Here is a 21,939-nt window from a genome sequence, read left to right as displayed (position 1 = left end):
GCCTCCACACCCCTGTGTCCCCACAGAACTCTCTATGTGTCAGCCTATCAGGCATAATGACTGGTGCGGTGTAACCCTGGAGAGTGATACACGAGGGCTGGGCCCCGGTGAGACCTCAAGGGCCTAGCCCTCTGAAAACAAGGCTGTTGTTCCAGGGAGAGTTTGTTGCTCAGTCTCCCAGGTCAGAGGCTCCCCCTTCCCCTATCCTCCCTCCTAAGTGCTCCTGTTCCTGCTGAGCTGAATGTGTTTGCGTCAGGTGGCCACAGGCTATCACTAGATAGGGAACGTATATGCCTATCTCCCCTTATCTGCTCATCTCCAACCCTCTCTTCCTGCCCTTTCCTATAACTCTGTCATACCTCCCGGGTCCAGGCTCCATCCACAGTGGGAGCCTCCTCAGCAAGTTTCCCTGAGATTTAAGTGACATTTAATCTGTGCAGCTTGGCCTCATTTGTGTAGACCTGCTCCTACTTTATGGGGGAGGCGATAAATAAGGGAGCTGGGAGACAGGTGGAGGCTACAGGGGGAGGAGTGCTGTCGATGCTGGCCTCAGGAGATGGGGCCATGCAGTCCCTTTATCCCTAAATCAGTCACAGAGTGGAGGGGGCAGTACTGGACCACTGCCTGAGGGGAGAGTTTGAGGTAACTGAAAGGATAGTTTGGGAGGATCAATAGTGGTGTTATCGCTGAGTTGAGACTAGCAAGGGAAAACATTATGCAAAGTTAATTAGACCTCACTGGCCTCCTCCCTCACTTCTTGCCTTTCACCCCCTCATTCTTTTTTTTATTCTGTTCATCCTCTCCTCTCAAAGTCCCGGGTCACCATTGAGTCCATGCCAACGAGGAGGCTGTGTGTAATTGGTCTAGCGTCACGTGGGGCGCCACACTGAAACGGAGTTGGCAGCGCGGCACAAGGAGCCCTAATTGGTGTCAGCTGAGGTTGCCCGACTGAAACAGTGTTTAGCTTTGTTGCCTCTGCCTCTCTCTCTCTCTCTCTCTACCTTCTCTCCCTTTCTGTCTACCTCCCTTTTTTTCTTTCTCTCGCTACCTCCTCTCTGTCACTCACTCACTCACCAGGTGGTTGGTCTGAGTCGTTGGCTGTGGAATGTTTTCTCACCTTTCGTCTCTCTCAAAGCACACAGTCCCACTTCTCTCCCTGCTTTTATAATGACTATGACCATGTTTACAGTCTCTTAGCTATCTCTCTGCTGTGTTCTGCTCCAATCGGTTCCTGGCTAAGTAGAACTAGTTCTTCATAGGTGTTTGCTCCTGGCTGACTGCAATATATGACTGTTGGGTCTCTAGGCCATGTAGAGGGGGTGATTTACACCACCTTGGGGGAAACAATCCAGGGGCGAAAATTTGATATCAACTTTGGAGGGGACAATTACATGAAATTTTCTCAAGAGCAATTCCTGAGGGGGACACCAAAAGTAGTGCTGTAACACATAGCCTACATTGTAATATGGTAAATGTATATTGAGGAACCAAAGAAATAAGGTGTTTGCCGTACTCCTAACTAGCGGTACACAAAACTACACAACTAATCACAACAGCAATACCATTGCCTTTAACAAATCTTAGTTCAGTCACCAGTTTAAGTTCAGAGTGGGGGTATCCATGGCATTTTCCAATTATGTTCCTATTTTACAAGTCAAAAAAATTGAGAACCTTTCATAATGTTGCCTAACAAAGACTCCACAAACTTACCTGAGACTCCCTGTCTCTGCCAGTCTGTCCCTGCATATCTGTCCCCAACTCTGCTGTATGTGTGCCATCTGTTGCCTGCTCTGCCTAATGACATCATTGTGAAACATTTCCATTAGAATTTAATTTCTTTCTTATGAACATTTTATCAACTAGTCTTTGAGATATTAGGCTACTAGGGTTCATACTATGCGTTTTGGTGTATTGAAAAATACTCTGATGTCCGTCTTTTATTTTTCTGCCATTTTTCTACCTGGCTGGCTGGCTACACACACACACAGTGTGTAGGTTATTTACAGTAGGAGATGGGCTTCTATCATCTTCTATCATTCTATTTGGGCTTCGATCTAAAAGGTAGCTAGCAAATGTGAAACGGATTAAAATGACAAGAGTTGACAGCTGTATGAGTTCACCATTTACACAACATATGCTGCAACCTTTTGTAATTTTAATAGTTTGTTTCATATTGGCTGGCTTCCAACAATAGCTGAATTTGCAAAGCTAGCGAGCACCAATTCAGTTTCAGTGGTGTTTGCTATAATCTTTGCTACCCGGCTTAAATAAAGGTGAAATAAAATAAATAAATAAAAGTTCCCTTGCGACAATTTAGCTTTTGCAACAAGACCATTAAATATATTTAAGACAATGGTAGAAGAGAGTGTAGTTCTGTTCAGTTTGGACTTCAGTTTATCGCTAACCTTATCACAAGGACTTTGAAGCACTAACTTACATCATCTGCATGCTGATCTTGGAATAAATTGACGATAGCAAAGATTCCATCTTTGACGACGCCACATAAATGGAATAGGTACTAGCTAGCTTAATAGTTAATATTTGCGCGCTAGCTCTGCATATTCAGCTAGTGTGTGTACGCGATTGACTGGATTAACCTTACGTCAGTTACGTTCATTGAGTGCCTTTCAGACAGTAGACACGACCCCTCTGTTACCTTGCCAACTAAGGAACTGGCAGTGGATCAAACCATTGTGAGGCAAAGGGTGGGGGGGTCGCAATCTTTTGAAACGTAAAAACGCGCTATTAAGTGTCTATAATCAGCACAATTGCTTTCATTGCGTATTATTAATATTATTTAAATTACATAGTTATGTTTCAGTGATATATTGGGGGGGACAAATCCTATTTTTCCCAGGATGGGGGGGGGGGGGGGGTCGTGTCCCCCCCGGGATTTCCGCCCCTGAAACAATCCTCCCAACCTCTCCCCCAAACCTCCCTGCCTCTCCTGGACCAGTGTCAGCCACTAAAGATTGTCTCCCAGCCCAACCTCATTTGAATTCCTCTCAAAAGATTTCTCTCTTTTCCCTGGGTAGCTACGAAGTGGCCAGTTAATAGCCCCACTTCTCTTTCTCTCTCTAAGTATCCTCATTGATTGTTGTGGATTGAATGAAGGAGAGTTAATTGAACACTAAATAGTACTAGAACAACAAAAGTCAGAGAAAAAACAACCGTAGTCTGGCCACGATGTGATCTGTACAAACTTTTTTGCTTCGTTTTCAGTTGGTGTCTCAGCAGTTCCATCGCTCGTGGTGAAGCTAAGGCCAGAGGAGATTGTTGCCGATATTAAGCCCGCAGTGAGATCATGGAGACAGTTTTGCCATCAGCATTTTCCAACTCTCCTGAAGGAAAAATAAATGATTATACTCATAATCTGCCAACGCCTTGCTTTTAAGGATGCAGCACTCCAATATGTATTTTTCACTATGATAATCCTGATGGTTGTCCAATAAATTCTGATATTTTAGCTGGGAAGAAGGAATAGATGAGTGGCAGCCATTTTGTCCTGTATTGATGCACATTTCTCTTGATTTTCTTCCAATTCTCAGGACATTTACTAGTGCCCTGGGGGCACCGGGAGAGAAAAATATTTAATTAAGTGGGAGTTGTTTTTCTCAAAATGATATCTAGACGTTGCAGGTAGCCTTGGAGCAGCCATTTGTGCTGGGTTTTGTATTATTTATTGAAGATGCATCGTTCTTCTCCGGTTCCAGCCCCCGAGCTTATGTTTTTCTCTCTTTACTGGCTGGGCCCAGAAAGCAGACACATTTTTCACCCCGGTAATTTGCAGAGAAAATATCAACTTTTGACCTGTTGTCTGGCGGTAAACAGAATAGTGCTTTATCATAGCATTATCATAAATAGGCTTTTACTGCAACCGCTGTTTATCAGTTTATGCTGCTTGTTCTATTCAGACATATAGGCATTATTTCCCTTGTTGGCATAATAATACAAAATTACAACATTTCAGTTGCTATTTCTTAGTCTGGATTTTCTTCTGGAGGGCTCAATTAGTTCCGATACTTTTAGCCTGGTTTAACCAGACTGAATGCAACACTCACCGCATTGCGTTCAGTCTGGTTTAGCCAGGCTATAATGTTCTGTACCTTCACAGAAGGATCTCTTGGTTAGAACTATAATGGGTAAGAACAATGGGAGGCATCTGTCCCAGAGGCACAGTCACCTGGGATACCTGGTGGAGGTAGGGAGGGATAAATCACTGCGGTGACAGCCTCTTAAAGTAATGGCTGCCCTTTAAGGAGGTCCTAAATCTTTGACTTAATGTTCTCCTCAGCTCCTCTTCTTCTCCCAATCTCCCACCTAGCTGCCCTCCTCTTCTCTCTTTTCCTCTTCATCATACTCATCCTCCACTCTCTCTACTCTTTTTTTCCCCTCCCTCCCTCCCTCCCTCCCTCCCTCCCTCCCTCCCTCCCTCCCTCCCTCCCTCCCTCCCTCCCTCCCTCCCTCCCTCCCTCCGTCTCTGCCCTGCCTTTGGTTTTGTGCAGGGTTTGTAATTAGCCCTCTTATTTCTCGCCTGCCTCTTCACCATAATTAATATTTTATTACATAGATTTTATCGTTAAATAGCGCTGCGCCAAGAGGGTTCGGGGGGCTCCGGAGAAAGTCAGAAGGGAACTTATTGATGCTGGGGAAGTTCTTCTTGTCTGTAATGAGCTATACAGCTCAAAGAGCGGAGGCGACTAGCATGTTCACGGGGACCTGCCCCAATATTCTCAAGCAGTTTATGACCGATCTAATCACCAATGGATGTAGACTAAGCCAGGGGGAAATGTAATTATTGAATATGGAATAGGCAGCCTCCAGTTTGAAGAGCACTCAACCCAACAAACTGTGTTACTTCCAAGACAAACATGTTGTTTCGGGGCTTTACACAGGTGTGGGCCGTCAGGAATTGTGATTGTGGCAAGTGGAGTCAGGACTCTGGAGCTTTTTCGGTTCTTGTTTGAAAGTATTTTTTTCTAGAGATTCTGCTCAGGTGAAAGCAGATGGTTACTTCCTGGAAAGGTCAGAGATCAGCTGAATTTGTTGTACGTTGTCTTTGCACCTCACTCCCCCTTCAGTTCCACTTGACTGTGCATGAGTAACACTCACGATAAACAGCCTTGAAGTTAGGTCAGCTTAACGTTATGCTCCATTTAAAAGTGACGAAAACTAAAAGTGACGAAAACAGCAGATGCTGTGCTGTACACTAGAGCAACCCGGTACAAGCTGCACATATATTCCATTATGTTAGTCATAAGGATTGACCAAATGAGATTGTTATGATTGTTGATTTGCTTTTAATTATGATTTGTGGGCTGATGGCTTCAGATATCCTGATTAGCCATAACATTTGATTAAATTAGCAATTTTTTTCACATGAACCTTTTTGGGTTGCATTACCATCTCAATTAAATAAAGGATTATTTTGAGCTAATTACAGCAATTATAGTTCTAATGTTGGAGTGTCACAAAGAGGACCGGGATCAAATCAGCAATATTCAAACTCCTATTCAATGTTCATATTCAATGTTCAAACTCATATTCAATGTTCAAACTCATATTCAGTGTTCAAACTCATATTCAATGTTCATATTCAATGTTCAAACTCATATTCAATGTTCAAACTCATATTCAGTGTTCAAACTCATATTCAATGTTCATATTCAGTGTTCAAGCTCATATTCAATGTTCATACTCATTTTATGTTAACTTATTATGAAAGGTAGTATCTGCTCTTGAATTATCAGAGTACCGATTGTATATCTGTTCACACACCTCAACCTCATTACCAGTGACGCTGGTCCATTTGCCTCAATGCAATGCAAACTCCTCTCTCCCTCTCTACTCTGTCTACAACCAGACTTTGATAAAGGAGAAGTGAGTGAGAAGAGTGTTTTGACCTTTTAGGTGTTTGAATTATTTAAAGGACAAATAGTGGAGGCCAGGGTACTTTCGGAGCTCATTTGTCTTGGTGCTGCTCTTTAGGAGGGAGAAAAAGAGAGGCTGAATCGTTCCCTCTTATTTAGCTGCTTCTGTTCTGTTGTGTTGCGCTCCACTGTGTTCATGGACTAACACACACTGGACTAATATAGAGACCCACCTGGCTCCCTCCCTGCCTGGGCCTACTTGTCATTTCACCTCCATGTTCATTTGTTCCTTCCCTACCTCCCTGCCAATATCCCAATCTATTGCATTGGGAAAAGGCTTTGGACTTGGGCTTACTTGATCCGTCACCCGCATACTGAAAAAGTACTTTGTCTCCCACCCAATCCTTTTCCAGTTCCTATTAATATTGCCTATTGTCTCTGCCGCTTCCCACGGCTTTCTACCCTGCTCTAATTTCTCACCAGGAAGCCTGGTTCAGGGTTGGATCATGGATGCTGATCTCTCTTCTTATAATAAACTTAATTCCAGGCCTGACACGGAATAGGGGGCTGGTGCGCTAGTAGGAACCTTTTTCATATCATTATTATTTGGTACACACTTACAGCCGAGCGCTCGTCCCCAGCCAGTGTCGGGTTCAGTCGTCAAATATCCTGGCAGAGAGCAAGCCGGGAACGCTTGCACAGTTCCCCCTTTTATTTCATGCCATTTAAATCCCTCCACATAGATGGGATATTGCCCGCCCGACTGCTATCGCTATAGCGCCCTGTAAATGAGATGGCGGTCTATTTCTCTGGGTTGCTAGGCTGCAGGCTTTACTGAGTTAATTAAAGCTGGGCTGTGTTCGCTAAGTCAGAGAGAGAGGGAGAGAGACCCCCTTGCCAATACTAAAGCGTGTCACCACCTCCGCCAACCCCAGGTGCGAGAGTCTCTCTCATCCCAATGCTAACAGATTTTTGCTTCTATTCAGTACAGTATATTATGGAAACCTATGGAGCATGTTTTGTATAGAATACAAAAGCGCTCATTGCAAGGTTAAACACTACATGATCAAAAGTATGTGGACACCTGCATGTTGAACATCTCATTCCAAAATCATGGTCATTAATATGGAGTTTGTCCCCCCCTTTGATGCTATAACAGCCTCCACTTTTCTGGGAAGGCTTTCCACTAGATGTTGGAACATTTCTGCAGGGACTTGCTTCCATTCAGCTACAAGAGCATTAGTGAGGTCGGGCACTGATGTTGGGCGATTAGGCCTGGCTCGCAGTCGGCGTTTCAATTCATCCCAAAAGTGTTCGATGGGGGTGAGGTCAGGGCTCTGTGCAGGCCAGTCAAATTCTTCCACACCAATCTCCACAAACTATTTCTGTATGGAACTTGCTTTGTGCACGGGGGCACAAATCAGCCTGACTAACCGGTGTCTGTATGTAGCCTCGCTACTTTTATAGCCTTGCTACTGTATATAGCCTGTCTTTTTACTGTTTTATTTCTTTACCTACCTATTGTTCACCTAATACATTTTTTGCACTATTGGTTAGAGCCTGTAAGTAAGCATTTCACTGTAAGGTCTACTACATCTGTTGTATTCGGTGCACCTGACAAATAAACTTTGATTTGATTTGTCATACTGAAACAGGAAAGGGCCTTCCCCAAACTGTTGCCAGAAGGTTGGAAGCACAGAATTGTCTAGAATGTCATTGTATGCTGTAGCGTTAAGATTTCCCTTCACTGGAACTAAGGGGCCTAGCCCGAACCATGAAAAACAGCCCCAGACCATTATTCCTCCTCCACCAAACTTTACAATTGGCAGTATGCATTCAAGCAGGTAGCGTTGTCCTGGTATCCGCCAAACCCAGATTGTTCCGTCGGACTGCCAGATGGCATGATTCATCACTCCAGAGAATGCGTTTCCACTGCTCTAGAGTCCAATGGTGGCGAGCTTTACACCACTCAAGCTGACGTGTGGCATTGCGCATGGTGATCCCATTTCATCAAGCTCTCGACGAACAGTTCTTGTGCTGACGTTGCTTCCAGAGACTGTTCAGAACTCAGTAGTGAGTGTTGCAACCGTGGACAGACGATTATGTATATGCTACGCGCTTCAGCATTCAGCGGTTCTGTTCTGTGAGCTTGTGTGGCCTACCACTTTGCAGCTGAGCTGTTGTTGCTCCTAGACGTTTCCACTTCACAACAACAGCACTTACAGTTGACTGGGGCAGCTCTAGCAGGGCAGAAATTTGGCGAACTGACTTGTTGGAAATGTGGCATGCTATGGCGGTGCCACGTTGAAAGTGACTGAGCAGTCATGCTTTGTCGTTTTACTTTTAACATTTGCATATGTTTTCTAATAAAAGGGTAGACTGCAGGACTTGAGGTTGCTCGTGAAAGTGTTTTCAGTGGAGAAACACAAACTGCAGCTCATGTAGACTATGCCCTTTGAACTAGTGGAAATGGGATTCTGTCATCGTTAATTAACGTGTTCCGTATTTTTCTCAATCTGGTTCAGTTTGGCAATTTCATTAATACACAATGATGGATTAAAGATACAACCAAGGAAAATCGAAACCTAGCAGGCAGAGATTTCTTTGATCCTTTCAGGTTTGAAAAGATGTGGCCTTGACATACAGTATATAATGATGGGCCAGTAACTAAATAAAAACACAAATTAAACTGTGGAGTTAAAATTCAGGTAACTGCCAAAATAATGGAAAACACTTGAGTAATGAGGGGTACAAAGTATATTGAAAGCAAGTGCTTCCAAACAGGTGTGGTTTCTGAGTTAATTAAGCCCTTACGGTCATTTATAAAAATTCTGGCCATTATTTTGTCTACCATGGCTATGCCCCCATAGCATGACAATACCCCTATCCACAGGGCAGGATTGGTCACTGAATGGTTTGATGAGCATGAAAACGATGTAAACCATATGCCTTGGCTGTCTTAGTCACCAGATCTCAACCCAATTGAACACTTATGGGAGATTCTGGAGCGGTGCCTGAGACGACGTTTTCAACCACCATCAACAAAACACCAAATTAGGTAATGTTTTGTGGAAGAATGGTGTCACATCTCTCCAATATATTTCCAGACACTTGTAGAATCTATGCCAAGGTCCATTGGAGCTGTTCTGGCTCGTGGTGGCCCAACGCCCAATTAAGACACTTAATGTGGCGTTTCCTTTATCTTTGCATTTACCTGTAAATTGACCTCTGCCGAGTCCCCAACAATCAAATCTTCTGTTTTTCAAGGGAAATGGAAAGGGAGCCTGACTTCCACTCTTGGACGTTAACAAGGCAACACCACATACTATCCATTATATTGACCAGATACTCCACTCTAACAATGAAAAATGGCTTCAAAAATGGAAGGCAGTTGAGAGGAGGCAAGGACAGGTGGGACCGTTCTAGCCAATGAGGGCAGATACGGTAGTTACCACAGCCACAAAGTCAAAATTGGCTATTTCGTAAAAATTCATGAAAGCAAACATTTTGCTTTTTGGTCTTAATTTAAGGTTAGGCATACGGTTAGCAGTGTAGGTCTAAAATCACATTTTAAGAAGAGAAATTGTAGAAATAGGTGGGAGTTATGACTTTGTGGCTGGGGTAACTAGTGACGACCAGGCACAATTCCGATAGTGTTTTTTCTCAAAGTTGCCAGGATGTCATGTGTTCTACTTGTATTAGTACACTCGTAACAACCTAATCATTACGAAACTTCTATTCGATCAAATAAGCCACACATAGCAAATAAGCCATACAAAAAATGTATTAACCAAATTCGACACTCATTGACCTCCATACAAAAACTCCTTGCTTGGTGAGCGAAATAAACATAAAAACTCAGAGGTTTTGGGCCCAGTTATCTTCTTCTCTGGCGACACTCCATCTTAACTGCTCCTCCACATTTACTGGATTGGTTGAACAGTGCAGAAGAGAACCTCCCCCAACAGTATTATTATTTTTTCCTTCTCGTCAAGACCAGTATGTAGGAGATCATTTTCAGGCGATACTTTTACACCTGCTACGTTATGTTACCTGTTAAAATGTAGTCTTATTTTGATGGGTTTTTTGGGGGGGGGGGTTACTGGGAAGCACTTCAATGTTGTTGTTAAAAGGGCTAAATACGTACATTTAATTGATTGATCTTTTTCTCCCTTTCCCCGGCAGTAAGTACCAGGTGGTTGTGGAGGAAGAGCGCCCCCGGCGGGCACGGAGGGTGGCAGAGATCCTGCGCTGCTACCCGGTGCCCATCCATTTCCAGAACGCCACCGTGCTCAACTCCCAGTACTACTTCACGGCTGAGCTGCCCATGGGTGACATCAAAACCCCCGTACCCTTCTGCATCGGAGACAACCGCACCTACAACGGCTACTGGAACGCCCCCCTCCTCCCCCACAAGAGCTACAGCATCTACTACCAGGCTGTCAGCACAGCCAATGGGGTGAGTGCTTGGGGAGATGTTGGGGTGGGGATTGGCTGCTGGGATATGTCCCAGAGACTGCTTATCAATTGGTTGGCTTGACATGTCAGTCATAGCTCGTTCACGCCTTACAACAAGGTTGGATGTGAAACTGATACAATGTCTTTTAACTGATGGTTTTAACAGCTTTACAAAAGCCCGTTTTGAATTCATTTGCACTTATTGTTAATATCTGATATTGAACCCCTTAACCTAAATAGTCCTCATTTTGAAAAGAAAATGGCCTCTTATTTAAAAGCACCTGTAGAAATAGGACATTCACGTCACTGTGGCATTATGGAACCGTCTGATGGATTGCTATTTTTAAGTGCGTTCTTTCTTGGTCATCTACATTTTGTCCCACGCCCTCACAGCCAGGGTTTACATGACCACTCTCATCTGCTGTCACCTACTACTACTAGGAGACAACGTTGCCACCAAAAACCTACATAAAGTCTAACCCACCACTAAAGTTCCATCACTTCCCCATTCACAGCCACTGTGAAAACACCGGTCTGAAACAGACAGCAAACTGTACGGGTGCGGAAAATGAAGATCAATGAACAGGCACAACACGACTCTCCTTCAAGGCCTATTTGATAACCAATCCTGCATCATAATGGTCAATAACCCAGTATTCCAACCATCCCGATTACACCCCCCCCAACCGCTATAGTGCTCTGTCAGTGGGGGAGTACAGGCCAGCACAGCCAGAGGCCAGACAACCCTTTTATCAATGACCTGCTGCTCAGATAGTAAAAAATTCAAGTACGGCCATTCACAAATGCATTAGACACTTTGGCCTAATTGGAAAAAATGTAACTATCCGCCATATCCCCTTTTAAATGCTAATAAATTAGTCCTAATGAAAAGCCCATCCTTTTTCTTCCTCTCCTCCTCTCTCTTCCCCTCCTCCGCTCTCTTCCTCTCCTCCGCTCTCCTCCTCTCTCTTCCCCTCCGCTCTCCTCCTCTCTCTTCCCCTCCTCCGCTCTCTTCCCCTCCTCCGCTCTCTTCCCCTCCTCCGCTCTCTTCCCCTCCTCCGCTCTCTTCCCCTCCTCCGCTCTCTTCCCCTCTCTTCCTTTCCTCCGCTCTCCTCCTCTCTCTTCCCCTCCTCCGCTCTCTTCCCCTCCTCCGCTCTCTTCCCCTCCTCCGCTCTCTTCCTCTCCTCCGCTCTCTTCCCCTCCTCCGCTCTCTTCCCCTCCTCCGCTCTCTTCCCCTCCTCCGCTCTCTTCCCCTCCTCCGCTCTCTTCCCCTCCTCCGCTCTCTTCCCCTCCTCCGCTCTCTTCCCCTCCTCCGCTCTCTTCCTCTCCTCCGCTCTCTTCCCCTCCTCTGCTCTCTTCCCCTCCTCTGCTCTCTTCCCCTCCTCCACTCTCTTCCTCTCCTCCTCTCTCTTCCCCTCCTCCTCTCTTCCCCTCCTCCGCTCTCTTCCCCTCCTCCGCTCTCTTCCTCTCCTCCGCTCTCTTCCTCTCCTCCGCTCTCTTCCTCTCCTCCGCTCTCTTCCCCTCCTCCGCTCTCTTCCTCTCTCTTCCCCTCCTCCGCTCTCTTCCCCTCTCTTCCTCTCCTCCGCTCTCCTCCTCTCTCTTCCCCTCCTCCGCTCTCTTCCCCTCCTCCGCTCTCTTCCCCTCCTCCGCTCTCTTCCCCTCCTCCGCTCTCTTCCCCTCCTCCGCTCTCTTCCCCTCCTCCGCTCTCTTCCCCTCCTCCGCTCTCTTCCCCTCCTCCGCTCTCTTCCCCTCCTCCGCTCTCTTCCCCTCTCTTCCTCTCCTCCGCTCTCCTCCTCTCTCTTCCCTCCTCCGCTCTCTTCCCTCCTCCGCTCTCTTCCCCTCCTCCGCTCTCTTCCCCTCCTCCGCTCTCTTCCCTCCTCCGCTCTCTTCCCCTCCTCCGCTCTCTTCCCCTCCTCCGCTCTCTTCCCCTCCTCCGCTCTCTTCCCCTCCTCCGCTCTCTTCCCCTCCTCCGCTCTCTTCCTCTCCTCCTCTCTCTTCCCCTCCTCCTCTCTTCCCCTCCTCCGCTCTCTTCCTCTCCTCCGCTCTCTTCCCCTCCTCCGCTCTCTTCCTCTCCTCCGCTCTCTTCCTCTCCTCCGCTCTCTTCCTCTCCTCCGCTCTCTTCCTCTCCTCCGCTCTCTTCCCCTCCTCCGCTCTCTTCCTCTCTCTTCCCTCCTCCGCTCTCTTCCCCTCTCTTCCTCTCCTCCGCTCTCCTCCTCTCTCTTCCCCTCCTCCGCTCTCCTCCTCTCTCTCCCCTCCTCCGCTCTCTTCCCCTCCTCCGCTCTCTTCCCCTCCTCCGCTCTCTTCCCCTCCGCTCTCTTCCCCTCCTCCGCTCTCTTCCCCTCCTCCGCTCTCTTCCCCTCCTCCGCTCTCTTCCCTCCTCCGCTCTCTTCCCCTCCTCCGCTCTCTTCCCCTCCTCCGCTCTCTTCCTCTCCCCCTCTCTCTTCCCCTCCTCCTCTCTTCCCCTCCTCCGCTCTCTTCCTCTCCTCTCTCTTCCTCTCCTCCGCTCTCTTCCCCTCCTCCGCTCTCTTCCTCTCCTCCGCTCTCTTCCTCTCCTCCGCTCTCTTCCTCTCCTCCGCTCTCTTCCCCTCCTCCGCTCTCTTCCCCTCCTCCGCTCTCTTCCCCTCCTCCGCTCTCTTCCCCTCCTCCTCTCTCTTCCCCTCCTCCGCTCTCCTCCTCTCTCTTCCCCTCCTCCGCTCTCCTCCTCTCTCTTCCCCTCCTCCTCTCTCTTCCCCTCCTCCTCTCTCTTCCCCTCCTCCGCTCTCTTCCCCTCCTCCGCTCTCTTCCGCTCCTCCGCTCTCTTCCCCTCCCCTCCTCCGCTCTCTTCCCCTCCTCCGCTCTCTTCCCCTCCTCCGCTCTCTTCCCCTCCTCCGCTCTCTTCCCCTCCTCCGCTCTCTTCCCCTCCTCCGCTCTCCTCCTCTCTCTTCCGCTCCTCCGCTCTCTTCCGCTCCTCCGCTCTCTTCCTCTCCTCCGCTCTCTTCCTCTCCTCCGCTCTCTTCCTCTCTCTTCCCCTCCTCCGCTCTCTTCCCCTCCTCCGCTCTCTTCCCCTCCTCCGCTCTCTTCCCCTCCTCCGCTCTCTTCCCCTCCTCCGCTCTCTTCCCCTCCTCCGCTCTCTTCCCCTCCTCCGCTCTCCTCCTCTCTCTTCCGCTCCTCTGCTCTCTTCCCCTCCTCCGCTCTCTTCCTCTCCTCCGCTCTCTTCCTCTCCTCCGCTCTCTTCCTCTCTCTTCCCCTCCTCCGCTCTCTTCCCCTCCTCCGCTCTCTTCCCCTCCTCTGCTCTCTTCCCCTCCTCCGCTCTCTTCCCCTCCTCCGCTCTCTTCCCCTCCTCCGCTCTCTTCCTCTCCTCCGCTCTCTTCCTCTCCTCCGCTCTCTTCCCTCCTCCGCTCTCTTCCCCTCCTCCGCTCTCTTCCCCTCCTCCGCTCTCTTCCCCTCCTCCGCCTCTTCCCCTCCTCCGCTCTCTTCCCCTCCTCCGCTCTCTTCCCCTCCTCTGCTCTCTTCCTCTCCTCCGCTCTCTTCCTCTCCTCCGCTCTCTTCCTCTCTCTTCCCCTCCTCCGCTCTCTTCCCCTCCTCCGCTCTCCTCCTCTCTCTTCCCCTCCTCCGCTCTCCTCCTCTCTCTTCCCCTCCTCCTCTCTCTTCCCCTCCTCCTCTCTCTTCCCCTCCTCCGCTCTCTTCCTCTCCTCCTCTCTCTTCCTCTCCTCCTCTCTCTTCCCCTCCTCCGCTCTCTTCCCCTCCTCCGCTCTCTTCCTCTCCTCCGCTCTCTTCCCCTCCTCCGCTCTCTTCCTCTCCTCCGCTCTCTTCCCCTCCTCCGCTCTCTTCCTCTCCTCCGCTCTCCTCCTCTCTCTTCCCCTCCTCCTCTCTCTTCCCCTCCTCCGCTCTCTTCCCCTCCTCCGCTCTCTTCCCCTCCTCCGCTCTCCTCCTCTCTCTTCCCCTCCTCCGCTCTCCTCTGCTCTCTTCCCCTCCTCCGCTCTCTTCCCCTCCTCCGCTCTCTTCCCCTCCTCCGCTCTCTTCCCCTCCTCCGCTCAGGCCATTAGATAATTCACTGCCTCTAATTGGAGAAAGACTATCCAGGGGGGGTTGGTTGGGTGGGTGGGTGGGGGGGTTGAGACTAGGCTTGTCTCGTCTCGGTGCTCTGGTCTCACCTTCTGGTGGGGGGAGCAGGGATACACACTAACCCCCTAATGGAGGTCTGGGAGAGGAGTGGGATGTTACGCCGTCTGACTCCTACTACTGCTAATAGGGTGCTGTGGGGCAGTAGGGGAGCAGCTAGAGGTACAGCTCTGTGTGTGTGTGGGTCTCTGATAACACACACACATTACAGTTGAATCCTCTGTGTGTGTATGTGAGTCTCTGATAATACACATACATTACAGTTGAATTGTGTGTGTGTGTGGATGTGAGTCTCTGATAATACACACACATTACAGTTGAATTGTGTGTGGATGTGAGTCTCTGATAATACACACACATTACAGTTGAAGTGTGTGTGTGTGTGTGTGTGTGTGTGTGTGTGTGTGTGTGTGTGTGAGTCTGATAATACACACACATTACAGTTGAAGTGTGTGTGTGTGTGTGTGTGTGTGTGTGTGTGTGTGTGTGTGTCTGATAATACACACACATTACAGTTGAATTGTGTGTGTGTGTGGATGTGAGTCTCTGATAATACACACACATTACAGTTGAATTGTGTGTGTGTGTGTGGATGTGAGTCTCTGATAATACACACACATTACAGTTGAAGTGTGTGTGTGTGTGTGTGTATGTGAGTCTGATAATACACACACATTACAGTTGAAGTGTGTGTGTGTGTGTGTGTGTGTGTGTGTGTCTGATAATACACACACATTACAGTTGAATTGTGTGTGTGTGTGGATGTGAGTCTCTGATAATACACACACATTACAGTTGAATTGTGTGTGTGTGTGTGGATGTGAGTCTCTGATAATACACACACATTACAGTTGAAGTGTGTGTGTGTGTGTGTGTGTGTGTGTGTGTGTGTGTGTGTGAGTCTGATAATACACACACATTACAGTTGAATTGTGTGTGTGTGTGTGTGTGCGAGTCTCTGATAATACACACACATTACAGTTGAAGTGTGTGTGTGTGTGTGTGTGTGTGTGTGTGTGTGTGTGAGTCTGATATTACACACACATTACAGTTGAAGTGTGTGTGTGTGTGTGTGTGTGTGTGTGTGTGTGTGTGTGTGTGTGTGTGTGTGTGTGTGTGTGTGTGTGTGTCTGATAATACACACACATTACAGTTGAATTGTGTGTGTGTGTGTGAGTCTCTGATAATACACACACATTACAGTTGAATCCTCTGTGCTGACATTTTAAACAGGAGACAGCCTCCCCCACAAATTGCTGGGGAGGCTAGAGAGGAGATCAGTAGTCCCTGGGTCTCTCTTCTGAGGAGAGAGAGAGAGACTGAAAACAACAACATTTCCCGTTCCCCTCAGCCCTCTGGCCTCAGTTCAGATCAGAGAAAGGACACCAGCCTCCAAGAGGCAGACTGGCACATTGGAGGGAAAACGGCATTTAATACTGAATTTAGCTGTAAGACCTAACTGAAAATGGAGATGTTCACATTTTGTTAGTTTAAGCCAGATATTCTAATCCTAGATTCTAAGTGATCCGAATCATTCTAACTAAATTACAGCCAGCTATTCCATTTACATGCTAGTGTCTCATTAAGTGCTGGTGTCATTTGCCATATGGCAGAATCTGGCTCCAATGTCGTCATGCAGCGCTTGTAGACAAGTCTCTTCTTTTCGTCCCCTTGTTGCTCCAGAGCTTTCTCCACTCCCCACCTGAGTCCCACACTCACACCATCCTCCTGGTTGTTTTAATTATTCAGCACACTCCACAGTTTAATTTGTCGTCTCCTCAATAATGCAACAAGCCACACAAGAGCATTTTGCTGTCATAAAACACGGGGGGATTTAAGCATAAGCCCCAAGTCACTTTCCTCAACCGCTTGAATATTCATGCGGCGTTGCTTTTCTGTGTTTGTTGCTTCCACGTTTGTAAGACGAGCGAACGCAAAGGCGGGGCGGGTGAGCGTGTTTCAGCAGTTATTAGGTTCCCGGTCACAGCCATACTCTGTCCACCATCAGCCTCCCCCTAATCCACCATCACAGGGTGATTTACTGTACAGCTAGCACCACTATGGACATTTGAGGTGTGCACACACCCACATCTAATGTATACTGTATGTGCATATGTTCCTGTGAATATCTCTGTGTACATACTGTATGTGCCCACTTGTTTGTGAGCATGTGTGTATGGAGCCTGAAGGTCGTGCTTGACTCTGGCTATAAACTGTAGAGAACACACAGACATGGTGTAGTTGCAGACTAGTCTCTGACAGCTGGCTGCTAGATGCCAAGCGGAGGTGCTGATCCACAGCCTCTCTCTCCCTCTCTCTCTCCCCTTTGTTTTACACCCCAGTCTGTCTCAGCAGATTGGAACGAGCACAGCCTGACTGAGGCAGCAGGCCCTACACAGCCCTGACAGCTACATATGTTGCAATTTGTTGTGGCTGAGAACTGATGCCTTTTCCCATTTTTGTCCCTCTCTTTCGCTCTCTTCTCTTTCTTTCTTTTTTTTCTCCCTTCGCAGGAGACCAAAATCGATTGTGTACGAGTGGCCACTAAAGGTAGGACTGGCCCCGTTGCATGAAAGTAATCTACCCACCGTTGATTGAAATGTGTTTCCCATCTATCACGCACACACACACACACACACACCTGAACGTTGCCAACGTTGTTTGTTTTGGCGTGACCACAGGACTATAATGCTGTTCGCAGCTTTTCTTCTTATCGGCTATTCATGCTTTTCAGAGACTTATGTTTGGTCACTCACCTTGCTTCCTCTCTCACTCAATTTGATAGTGTACTTGTGTAAAGTGTTGTTAGGTTCTAATTCTCAGAGTACAAACTCAACAGACACTATGAAAGCTCAAACAAAAGTTTATTCTTCCCAGAAGGTCAATACAGCTGCATTAAACAAAGACAGGGTTTCATCCGTGGTAGTATACATACCCCACTCCTCCTTATCACTACACATTGCATCCTTGTTGTTAGGCTGGGACCTAAGTGATATGGGCCTTAACGGTTCCTCCCCTTGTCAGTACTGCACTCAGCCCCTCCCAAGCTTCCTTATGGCACCCCTCATGTCTCTATTATACCTAATGATTAATAATATAGCTAATGATTAATAATATAACTAATGATTTAATAATGGTTAAAGCTCAGAAATCCAAACCTATCAGTGTTAAGTCATAAGCATTGGGCATTTTCCTATTAACAATGTCCTCTACGCAAAAGCTTAAGTCACATTAAGCACACAACAGTAGCAGATTAAGTTCTTAAGTAATATTAATAGATTAAGTCTTAAGTAATAACTTAAGTCACTTTTTGTCTTAGACCTTGCATTATTCAGTCAAATACGTTTTTGTTTTCTAACAGAACCAAAAAATGCCCACCAAAATAAATGAAGTTACTATTCCACTCTAAAGACTGTAACCTGTCCATTAGTCAGTAGCACACCTACTAGTATGGTTGTTGGCTATACCATGTCTAGTGCTACTAGCCTCCAGGCCATAGGACTGAGCTTTGCTAGCCAAAAAGCATGTGCTAGCCAAACCGCCTCCCCAACACGGGAGATGTCTACCAATCGTAGGAAAGGGAAAACATTTACACTACCTGTCAAAGGTTTTAGAACACCTACACTTTCAAGGGTTTTTCTTTATTTTGACTATTTTCTACAACTTTTGACCGGTAGTGTATATTGGCGGCAGATGGTCAGAGTTCTCATTGCCCCCCTATTTTCTGCCCCCCCCAGAAACATTAGCATATTAGATTCCAGTGGTGCTACTTAGCAAGCCGCACCATCCACTTCTCTAGCACTAGCCAGGCGTTGGTTCGCCGCTGCTCTGCAATGTAATTGTGTACAGATGGTAGATAATCTATTTGTCTTACTACATGCCATCTCTCTCTCACGGTGCCAAGACTGGGCTATAATGCTATATGCTAATGAGCGCTGTCTCCTGTGTTGTTTCCAACACTTTTTAGCTGCGGACGCTAAATAAGTTTGAATTTCGAATCCCCCCTTTTCACATCATAGACTGTTCTGATACTTTTTGTTGTTGTTTGCTATCGTTTATGGCTGTTAATTTGTTTTTATTGGACCTAAACATTGTCACTTTAAGAGGAGCATCAGCTAATAGGTTCTCTGACTCTTGGGGTACCTGCCAGTCATAGTGGTGGCAGCCAATCAGATCCCCCGAGGGGGTTTTTGGTGCGGGACTAACTGCCCGTACAGATGGCCATAAGCATGACAGTGAACAAAATATTGAGGCGATTAGCGGCTCATAGCTCCCTCAGGTTTGTATGAAATGCCTGTGTTAGTTCCCTCATGGTGTTCACGAGCACACAACACAAACAAGTCATCAACCAAGCTTCTGCGATGATTACTAATGTATAGAAACATAACCGTTACTTAACAAATGCCAAGTTTGTGAACGATACAGTATGTCATTTTCTGTTCCTCCCTGTGAGAGGTCTCTCTCTCTCTCGGAGTCTCTTGGCTTCAGCCCTGCCCTCTTCTTCTTCTCTCTCTCTTCCTGCATGTTGGCCTGGAACAACTTCTTCTTTTGCCTTAGCTGCCATAATCGTGACTCAGCTCACCACTCCCTACATACGCATCGCCCCCGCGGCTGGCGACAACCAACTAACAGGTCAGACCGCCACTACTACTGCCCAGCTCTCTCCTCTCATGTGTGTGTGTGGTGTGTGTGTGTGTGTGTGTGTCAGGAGCCATTACCTTTTGTGTTCGATTTATAGTGTCTTTTGTTTGTGCCTTATAACTTTTTATAGCCGCTATATCTGTTTTTGTTACATTGTGTAGCGTGTGTCTGTTTAAGTGTTAAAAAACAGGATGTGCAGTGACATGTTGTTTGAGAGACCGTCAATGGTTAACTAGGTTACCAGATATCTTGATTTCCACCATAGAGTTGACTTAATATTCATACCCGCCATTCGGCCAGTATTCATCGTATCCTACAGACAGTGTTACAAGGAGGCTGGTACCTGGAACATCTGGTTGTGTTGCAAAAACATAGAATTACATTTTCATTCAATGGTGATGTACGAGTTGTGCGGGGGGGAAAAATATCAATATGGGCCTTGGGAAGCGAGCAATAAGCAGAGAAGCTGCACACTGGCACGACAAAGCCGTCCTGCTTAACCTGCTGTCAGAAAATTACATTTCAATATTTACCAGGCAGCTGCAGCATCAAAGGAAAGATGAAAACTTTCCGCCTTCTGTTTATACAAGAAGTCATACGATTCTCCCCAGTCACACAGTCAGACACTGTGAAATGCAAAATGGTTTCCTGTAAAATATTTAACCATTTAGATGTTTTTGGCTTGTAAAGCATCACAGGGAATGAACAGGACTTTTGAGGGGCAGAAAGGGGAATATTCGGAGGACACAATGTCAAAAGTACTGATGGAAAAGACAAATTGTTACAATATGCAACACCGTTTGACACTTACAATTTTCAGTTTCCACCAAAAGTTCAGACACTCAACCAACAACTGCAGTTAACATTAATTAGGGCTGTCATGGTGCCAGAATCGCAATACTACGATACCTGGTTTTCCCTGGCAAAAATGTCAACACAAAGCAGACTGAACTCCTTTAAAAACCTACCGTATGTAAAAAAAATAAATGGTGTGCTATAGCTCTGGGTGACAATATAAGGCTGGTCGTTTCCAACACTAGGACGATACTGTTATCGTGACAACCCTATGGTATTTATAATGACTTATTAAAGCATGAGTCAGATACAGATCATTTCAGTACAGGCTGGATGGACAGCAAAATCAACAACATCGGTTTGGTTTCTAGATAGCAGTGACCTGGCGGGGGTCGTTGACTATAATTTGTTTTATTTACAGTGTCCTGGGGACTTGTTGAGCTGAAAGCAGTGGAGGCCGCTGTGTGTTGTTAACCAGCTGTTGCAATGTTTCAGGCACTGACGTTGACGTTCCCTCCTACACAGAGCTACCGAGACCACACTATCCCCCAAAGCACCTCGCTTAGTTTGAGTTTGACATGAAACGGCCACACTGAAAGCCCCAAAGCCCTGCTCCTTTCTTCAAAGCTGGAGATATCTGCCGTTTAAAGTTTTAAACTTAAAAAGAACCCGTGTTTTCTGCCTCTCTAGGCATTCCGTTTTCTAATGACCCATAAACAGATGTCAAGGAGAGAATTTGGGAAAGAAGTAGAAAAGTTTTGAGTGAAAGTTAATAGTTGAAAAGTCCAACACAGCTGGAGATGTTTTTACGTTTCCCGAACACAAACTGGAGATGCAAGGGTGTCAATCTGACCTTGACTGTTCTGTCTTTTAGTTATTTAAAACCTCTGTTCTCATGTAAACGACTGTTTTCTATCTTTTTGCACACACAAGGTCTACCTTAAAGTGAGTGTACAAAACATTAAGAACACCTGCTCTTTACACGACAGACTGACCAGATGAGTCCAGGTGAAAGCTATGATCCCTTATTGATGTGACTTGTTAAATCCATTTCAATCAGTGTCGATGAAGAGGAGGAGACAGGTTAAATAAGGATTTTTAAGCCTTGAGACGTCCACCTTATTGCTTTCCTTGAAGGTTTTTCCCTCACCACCTAAATTCTTCAGTAGATCTCTGGATATCCAGCTAAAAAGGCATCTTCGGTTTTATCTAGTGGTATTGACAGTATATGGAATAACGGATTAATTGGTAGCAGACATTTGCATTCTAAGAGACTGGCTGCCTGGTATGTCACCTAGGTGTAGAACCTCGAGGGCAGCTAACCTTAGGACTCCAGAGCACGTGTCAAACTCATTCCACGTGTCAAACTCATTCTGTCCTCCAGGCCGCCCTCTCCTCTCTCTCCTAGGCCCTCTGTCCTCCAGGCCCGCCCTCTCCTCTCTCTCCTAGGCCCTCTGTCCTCCAGGCCCGCCCTCTCCTCTCTCTCCTAGGCCCTCTGTCCTCCAGGCCCACCCTCTCCTCTCTCTCCTAGGCCCTCTGTCCTCCAGGCCCGCCCTCTCCTCTCTCTCCTAGGCCCTCTGTCCTCCAGGCCCGCCCTCTCCTCTCTCTCCTAGGCCCTCTGTCCTCCAGGCCGCCCTCTCCTCTCTCTCCTCACTTCACCCAGACTCACCCTTTGGAGTAAAACACAAATTCCCACTGCGGAATGAGACCCCCGCTTGCCGGCCTCCCTATCCGTCACTGCGGAATGAGACCCCCGCTTGCCGGCCTCCCTATCCGTCACTGCGGTAACAACGATAGCTGCACGAGCTGCGAGTGATGGATGTTGTCACCCTTTGATTGAAAAAGTGGCGCTGGCAGGGAGGAATAGATTCGGGGGCCGGGGCGAATTGGAACGGCGTGTCCCGACTATTTTTCATCCCGAACTCATTTAGCGCGGGGAAATGGATATTTCATCGGGCCGCGGGTTGACGTTCCATCACATTATACAGTAAACAGGAGAGCAGGAGGCTCCTTCTATCTTTCTGTCTCCCTCCATCTCTTTCTCTCCCACCTCACTCTCCTCTCTCTAGCTCTC

The 21,939-nt window shown here is 47.2% G+C and overlaps 1 protein-coding gene across 3 annotated transcripts in view; it reads left to right on the top strand.

Annotated features, from left to right (window-relative positions):
* LOC115195565 (receptor-type tyrosine-protein phosphatase mu) overlaps window positions 1-21,939 on the top strand; it is a 310,061-nt gene that overhangs the window by 185,877 nt on the left and 102,245 nt on the right. For 2 of the 3 annotated variants that reach the window (XM_029755546.1, XM_029755547.1), the window contains exons 12-14: window positions 10,056-10,329; window positions 16,943-16,979; window positions 18,987-19,061. In XM_029755546.1, the coding sequence (XP_029611406.1) occupies window positions 10,056-10,329; window positions 16,943-16,979; window positions 18,987-19,061 (386 nt within the window). The remainder of the gene's footprint in view (window positions 1-10,055; window positions 10,330-16,942; window positions 16,980-18,986; window positions 19,062-21,939) is intronic. The other variant, XM_029755548.1, reaches the window with a different exon arrangement.

Source organism: Salmo trutta, chromosome 6, assembly GCF_901001165.1.
Source record: "Salmo trutta chromosome 6, fSalTru1.1, whole genome shotgun sequence".
Classification (NCBI taxonomy): Eukaryota; Metazoa; Chordata; class Actinopteri; order Salmoniformes; family Salmonidae; genus Salmo; species Salmo trutta.
This window is presented reverse-complemented; position numbering and strand designations above follow the sequence as displayed.